Source organism: Sinocyclocheilus anshuiensis, unplaced genomic scaffold (assembly GCF_001515605.1).
Source record: "Sinocyclocheilus anshuiensis isolate Anshui unplaced genomic scaffold, SAMN03320099.WGS_v1.1 scaffold1517, whole genome shotgun sequence".
Classification (NCBI taxonomy): Eukaryota; Metazoa; Chordata; class Actinopteri; order Cypriniformes; family Cyprinidae; genus Sinocyclocheilus; species Sinocyclocheilus anshuiensis.
In genome coordinates, this window is record NW_015540950.1 from 8,603 (window position 1) to 16,871 (window position 8,269).

At 34.5% G+C, this 8,269-nt stretch overlaps 1 protein-coding gene across 1 annotated transcript in view; it reads right to left on the reverse strand.

Moving 5' to 3' along the window:
- Positions 1–4,884: 4,884 nt before the first annotated feature.
- The window catches only part of LOC107689931 (uncharacterized), a 9,470-nt gene continuing 6,085 nt past the window's right edge, over positions 4,885–8,269 (reverse strand). Inside the window, exons 4-6 of the mRNA XM_016488119.1 lie at positions 7,692–7,792; positions 7,082–7,219; positions 4,885–5,204 (exon numbers count right to left, since the gene is read on the reverse strand). Of these exons, the coding sequence (XP_016343605.1) occupies positions 5,067–5,204; positions 7,082–7,219; positions 7,692–7,792 (377 nt within the window). The 3' untranslated portion in view covers positions 4,885–5,066. The remainder of the gene's footprint in view (positions 5,205–7,081; positions 7,220–7,691; positions 7,793–8,269) is intronic.

Here is an 8,269-nt window from a genome sequence, read left to right on the forward strand (position 1 = left end):
CAACGAAATTAGCACAACACAACGGAAACAAGCCGCAACACAACGAAATTAGCACAACACATGAAAACACGCTACAACTCAACGAAATTAGCACAACACAACAAAAACAAGCTACAACACAACGAAATTAGCACAACACAACGGAAACAAGCCGCAAGACAACGAAATTAGCACAACACACGAAAACAAGCTGCAACTCAACAAAATTAGCACAACACAACAAAAACAAGCTACAACACAACGAAATTAGCACAACACAACGGAAACAAGCCGCAACACAACCCGCTCTAAAAACTGCGATGATTAACATTGTTGTAACCATTGCAACATTTTGGCGTCTCACGCGTTTGGTATCAGCTATTTTTGAACAAAGTACTAAAACAGCGACCAATGACTCGTTATGTTCATAGATGTAAACTAAACCACGATCAACAGAGTCGTCATGTTTTGTTTATGTTTTGAAGGCTACTTTGCAGAGTGTGGTCTTGAAGGGTTGATATGTCCATTTATTATAAGTGACTATTATTAAGCATCTTTGGGCTCGTCTCATAAATCGATCTGGTTTATGGAGTTAATAAAGTAGGCAGGTGCAGGTTGCTATATTTTGGTATGTGGCTTACTTCCAAGATAACACGTTTGGATTTGAGTTTCTTATTGGCCTGTTCTTATTTGCTGTTTTTTTATAGCAAGATCTGGCAAGAGTAGGGATATGCCGGTATCAGATTTTCATGTTGCGATTCATTGCTAATGCTTTTATCACGGTATTATCACGATATTGAAATTTTGTTGCAAAAAGTGTTGTCATAATGCAGTATAACAGGTTTAATAACTTTTTTCTTATAACAAAAATAACTGAACATTTAAATAGGCCTACAATAAAGCAATACACAAAAAATGTATAAAGTTACAAATTTTACACAGATTAAAGTGCAAAATAATTATAAAAACCAATAGGTATCACTTTACAATAAGACCTCATTAGTTAACCTTAGTTAATGCATTAACATTCACAATAAGCAATAGCTACATTTGCTACAGAAGTTATTCATCTTTGTTAAAAATACAACTCTTAATTCATGTTAGCTCATTAAATAACACAGTTGCAGCTTTTGATTTTAACAACGTGTTATAAATATTGGAATACCTAAGATTAATGAATGTTCAGAAGAATTTTTCATTGGCAGTTTATGTTAACTAATGAATTAACTAATGTCAACTAATGAAGCCTTAATGTAAAGTGTGACTGAACAATAAAGAATCAAAACAGTTTCATACAATATCTAGGACATGTTGTAGTCCAGATTAAAATGTAAAAAGTTTGAAAATAAATAACTTATTAAGTCAAAATATTAAAGTAGTTGGCGCTGTGATGAACACCATAGCGAAAACAAAAATCTAAATGGCTATTTAAATCATTTAAACACGATTCATGAACAGAAAGTAGCTCAGCTGTTTTGTTTACGGGTTTCCGGGGTAACGGCTGCATTTCTGCAGTTCAGCGCCACCTGCTGTCAGAGAGTGAATGTGCGCTTACAGCGCTGTTGTGCATTGTGACCAATTGATGGGAAAATAATTCTTAAAATGCATTCAAAATTTTGCATAATTTGTAATAATTATTCTCAGTATTTTGAAGTGCCCACGATAACAACATCGTGCATATTCATTATCGTGATATATCGCATTACCGAATACCGACATATGAGTCAAACCGTACCCTGTAATTTCACATACAGAAAAGACACAACTCTGATACGCATTTAAATACATCATTAACAAACAGATGCGTAGAATTTCTGTAAATGCAGTTGTCACTACCTGAATGTTTGGGGATCAGTTTGGTTGTAGAATGCAGTTGTCACTCCTGTTAATGACTGCCTTGTACGGTGGTCCAGTAGTGCACAACAAAACTAAATCTCCGCAACACAACGAAATTAGCACAACACAACGGAAACAAGCCACAACACAAAAATAAGCTACAACACAAAGAAAACAATTCAAACACAACAAAATAACCCATAAACCAAAAAAAAAACTTGTGCTTTCTATATGGTTGCTAAGGTGTTGCTATGTAGCTGGTGGTTTCTAAATGGTTGCTAAGGTGTTGCTAAGGCATTGCTATGATGTTTCTGGTGCTTTCTATATGGTTGATAAGGTGTTGCTATGTAGCTGGTGGTTTCTAAATGGTTGCTAGGGTGTTGCTAAGGCATTGCTATGATGTTTCTGGTGCTTTCTATATGGTTGATAAGGTATTCTGAGTGATTTTCAATGTTGAGCAATAGCTACATTTGCTACAGAAGTTATTCATCTTTGTTAAAAATACAACTCTTAATTCATGTTAGCTCATTAAATAACACAGTTGCAGCTTTTGATTTTAACAACGTGTTATAAATATTGGAATACCTAAGATTAATGAATGTTCAGAAGAATTTTTCATTGGCAGTTTATGTTAACTAATGAATTAACTAATGTCAACTAATGAAGCCTTAATGTAAAGTGTGACTGAACAATAAAGAATCAAAACAGTTTCATACAATATCTAGGACATGTTGTAGTCCAGATTAAAATGTAAAAAGTTTGAAAATAAATAACTTATTAAGTCAAAATATTAAAGTAGTTGGCGCTGTGATGAACACCATAGCGAAAACAAAAATCTAAATGGCTATTTAAATCATTTAAACACGATTCATGAACAGAAAGTAGCTCAGCTGTTTTGTTTACAGGTTTCCGGGGTAACGGCTGCATTTCTACAGTTCAGCGCCACCTGCTGTCAGAGAGTGAATGTGCGCTTACAGCGCTGTTGTGCATTGTGACCAATTGATGGGAAAATAATTCTTAAAATGCATTCAAAATTTTGCATAATTTGTAATAATTATTCTCAGTATTTTGAAGTGCCCACGATAACAACATCGTGCATATTCATTATCGTGATATATCGCATTACCGAATACCGACATATGAGTCAAACCGTACCCTGTAATTTCACATACAGAAAAGACACAACTCTGATACGCATTTAAATACATCATTAACAAACAGATGCGTAGAATTTCTGTAAATGCAGTTGTCACTACCTGAATGTTTGGGGATCAGTTTGGTTGTAGAATGCAGTTGTCACTCCTGTTAATGACTGCCTTGTACGGTGGTCCAGTAGTGCACAACAAAACTAAATCTCCGCAACACAACGAAATTAGCACAACACAACGGAAACAAGCCACAACACAAAAATAAGCTACAACACAAAGAAAACAATTCAAACACAACAAAATAACCCATAAACCAAAAAAAAAACTTGTGCTTTCTATATGGTTGCTAAGGTGTTGCTATGTAGCTGGTGGTTTCTAAATGGTTGCTAAGGTGTTGCTAAGGCATTGCTATGATGTTTCTGGTGCTTTCTATATGGTTGATAAGGTGTTGCTATGTAGCTGGTGGTTTCTAAATGGTTGCTAGGGTGTTGCTAAGGCATTGCTATGATGTTTCTGGTGCTTTCTATATGGTTGATAAGGTATTCTGAGTGATTTTCAATGTTGTTCAAGGTGTTAATTTACTAATCTTTTTCTTGCCAGGATTTTTTAAAAATACATATTTTAATGTTGTCAATAAGCTAAATAATTGAGGACAAAATCAACAGAATGTCTATACAACCTCATTTTTAATTAAGAAAAATTATTTATTGCTAAAATACATACACAGTCAAATTTCAAAAAAATTTTTTAAATTATTTTCCTCTATATTGTAATAAATAATACATATTGCATACAAATACTGATGTGACTGAACAATGATGGCACAAAAGCGATGTCTATTAAACTGTTAAGGCAGAGAATTTCGGTGCAAAACAGTGTAAATCAGTGTACAGTCACTGACCTGCGGTAAAAAAAATAAACCCTGTGTCCTCCATCATACGGCTGTCTAGTCCTCCAGTGTTTCACAGTGCAGAGGAGCTTCAGAGGAGAGCATGCGAGAGCTCGCCTCTGCTCCTCTGGAGGAAATCTGACGTATCTTCAATCTCCAAGGCTTCAAAGGTACATCTTTCAGCTCACTGATCTCCTAGAAAGAGTTACACTTACTTGGTGAACATGCTAATAAAACACAAGCTATGTTTCCATCCACCTATCTTTATGCGCATTTTGGAATATTGCATTAAAAAACGCTGGATGGAAATGCCAAGATGAGCATAAATTCTAAAAATGTGCATAAACTACGATGGAAACACTTTTACCGAATAAATTCCACCATGTGCATTAAAAAAGTCATGCGAGTTTTCACGATGGGACGGCATAACCTTACTAACCAGCAGACCGATCTTGTTGCACAGCATCTGAAATGTTGTTTTGGTCGTTCTGAAATGCTTGAGCAAAGTCTGTTGTCAAAGTATTTCTGTATAATTGTTTTACACGACTGCGTTCCCAAACAGCAGCATCCACCTCCGAAAGCATTGACAGCATTTATTGTGTTTCGTCTGCTTGCTCTGAGGCGCAAGTAATTTATCATAAATTAAATTGATTATATTCAGTGGCTTATCCTACTTTTCTTAGTGATATTTAGTGCCAGTTTATCAGGAAGTGACGATTTTGTTCTCTTTGACTCGTTGGATGGGTTGCTAGGGTGTTGCTAAGGCATTGCTATGATGTTTCTGGTGCTTTCTATATGGTTGATAAGGTATTCTGAGTGATTTTCAATGTTGTTCAAGGTGTTAATTTACTAATCTTTTTCTTGCCAGGATTTTTTAAAAATACATATTTTAATGTTGTCAATAAGCTAAATAATTGAGGACAAAATCAACAGAATGTCTATACAACCTCATTTTTAATTAAGAAAAATTATTTATTGCTAAAATACATACACAGTCAAATTTCAAAAAAATTTTTTAAATTATTTTCCTCTATATTGTAATAAATAATACATATTGCATACAAATACTGATGTGACTGAACAATGATGGCACAAAAGCGATGTCTATTAAACTGTTAAGGCAGAGAATTTCGGTGCAAAACAGTGTAAATCAGTGTACAGTCACTGACCTGCGGTAAAAAAAATAAACCCTGTGTCCTCCATCATACGGCTGTCTAGTCCTCCAGTGTTTCACAGTGCAGAGGAGCTTCAGAGGAGAGCATGCGAGAGCTCGCCTCTGCTCCTCTGGAGGAAATCTGACGTATCTTCAATCTCCAAGGCTTCAAAGGTACATCTTTCAGCTCACTGATCTCCTAGAAAGAGTTACACTTACTTGGTGAACATGCTAATAAAACACAAGCTATGTTTCCATCCACCTATCTTTATGCGCATTTTGGAATATTGCATTAAAAAACGCTGGATGGAAATGCCAAGATGAGCATAAATTCTAAAAATGTGCATAAACTACGATGGAAACACTTTTACCGAATAAATTCCACCATGTGCATTAAAAAAGTCATGCGAGTTTTCACGATGGGACGGCATAACCTTACTAACCAGCAGACCGATCTTGTTGCACAGCATCTGAAATGTTGTTTTGGTCGTTCTGAAATGCTTGAGCAAAGTCTGTTGTCAAAGTATTTCTGTATAATTGTTTTACACGACTGCGTTCCCAAACAGCAGCATCCACCTCCGAAAGCATTGACAGCATTTATTGTGTTTCGTCTGCTTGCTCTGAGGCGCAAGTAATTTATCATAAATTAAATTGATTATATTCAGTGGCTTATCCTACTTTTCTTAGTGATATTTAGTGCCAGTTTATCAGGAAGTGACGATTTTGTTCTCTTTGACTCGTTGGATGGAATCACATCTTTGAATTGCAACATAGCTACTGTCAACTGCTTCTTGTTTAATTAGGTGAGGATTTTAAATGCTTAAAGCTCCACTTTTCCACTGTGAAATGTGTCTGACTTGTGTGATGTGGTAGCCGTAACAATGTCTCGCTCCCTTAAACGTGCCGTTACAGTCAGTAGCCCATCCTGGCACTCTTTCACCATAAACTCACCATCCTCCGTCATGCATTTCTCATTTCATTTCCAGCCAGGCGTTCGCTTGAACAATTTACAGAGAAAACCCATTTGAGTCTTCTCATTCCACAGGCTTCCCTTGGCCAAGCAAAACTTCAGTGTGTTGTTCTCATAACACAAGGGATAAAACAATAGGGTGGTGTCTTTGTTTTTCTCCTCTGCTGGTTTTGCAAACCTTTCAATCAGTGCCCAGTGTCATGTAGCCACAGGTATGTTTGTATGTCTACAGGTATGTCTTCTCCACTTTTCATCAACTTTTTCCCCAACCCTTTGTAAAATAAAAGCATCTCCAGTAGGATATATATATATTTATATATATAATGTGTGTGTATGTGTGTCATAATGACAGGTGGTTGTATTGTTTGTTTTTTAGCAACAACTTTAAATTATATGTAATATTATATTTTTTACATTTGAATTATGTTATGTTTATTTCTGTTTGTTCTTTTTAATGTTTAATGATTTTAGTTTTATTTTAGTTTTATATACAATTTTATTTTTTGTACTTTTAATAAAAATAATAAAAATACACACAATTCTGTTTTCTGTAACAATTTATGTATCAATTCATCTCATTTGGTCTCAAAGATAAGTGGTTTTTAACCTTTTTGGCCATATACTGTATATAAGATATCTCCTCTATTATTTCTTCTATACTTATGCTTGTAATTTTATTTTACTTTATTTAAACAAAAACTGGGAAACAAACAGAAACAATAGTTATTTAAGGGGAAAAATAAAAAGAGAATTTTAGAATAGAATTTTTCTTAGCATTTTAATTAAGTTAGATTAATTTATTAATAATAATAATAATATTAAAATATATGGATTTTATTTATTTATTTAAATTCAAATAATATAAAGTTTGCTGAAGTGAATTCCGTTCCCTTAGTTGAGAACCAAAATTAATAGACTATTTATTTATTCAAAACAATCAAAGATAATGTTACAATATTTGTGCATAACTTCATTAATAACCGTGTGCTGAGCCTTTGCTTTTTCGTGACATCACAACCAGCATGTCTGTGCCACAACAACTGTCCCATCCCGACCATTTCAAAACAACATCAATGATTTTAACATGTAAGGAAAGACTGACTAACCGGCAGCTCCAGAGCCTGAAGCGGCATGAACTCGTTCCCGAAGCGACAGAGCTTTTCTCGGCCAGTCTCCCGTGGCCTGCGTTGCTGCGCAGTCATCTTAATCTCCAGATCCCTAAACGCATGATCTCCAGACAGAACCTGAGACACATGGTGAAGTAAGACCGCACTGTGTAGAGAGATCCTTTACAAACAGTCAAGTACTGTAGGTTTAGCATATGTGACCCTGGGGCACAAAACCAGTCATAAGGGATGAATAAATAAGCTTTCCATTGATGTATGGTTTGTTAGGATAGGACAATATTTGAAAATCTGGAATCTGAGGGTGCAAAAAAATCTAAATATTGAGAAAATCATCTTTAAAGTTGTTCAAATGAAGTTCTTAGCAATGCATATTACTAATTACTAAGTTTGGATATATTTACGGTAGGAAATTTACAAAATATCTTCATGGAACATGATCTTTACTTAATATCCTAATGATTTTTGGCATAAAAGAAAAATGGATAATTTTGACCCATACAATGTATTGTTGACTATTGCTACAAATATACCTGTGCTGCTTATGACTGCTTTTGTGCTGCAGGGTCACAAATAAACTGAATTGACTTACCTTACTGTATTTAGGCAGCGGGAACCTTTCCAAAGAGCTGCAGCGCTCAGAGTCTGGGGTCTGTAGAGACATACGGCCTCTTTGCAGGTCTAGAGCTAATTCTGCAATTAGAAATAGATGTTACACGTTAACACATAAATTAAGCATATCTAATCTGGAATAAATGTTTAAAGACAACATTTGACAATTTAACGCATTTAACTTCTGTAATGTGACATCTTTCTGAACCAGTGTTATTTTAGTATTATTTATGTAATATTACAGTTTTATGAATGTTTTGAATAAGTTTTATTATTTTGAAAAATAATTTTATTTTTATACTTTCAGTTTTCATTTTAATTTTAGTTACATTTGTAGTATTTTGTTATGTGCTTTTGTCATTTTTGATAGTTTTTATTTATTTTAAATATTACTATTTAGGTTTAGTTTATTTTTATTTCAGTTAGGTTTTATTTCTATTATTTCCAGTTAGTAATTTTAGTGCTTCAACTTAACTGAAGTCAGTGCTGTTAAATTGTGTGTGTGTGTGTGTGTGTGTGTGTGTGTGTGTGCATATATTTTCTCGTCTTAATGGGCTA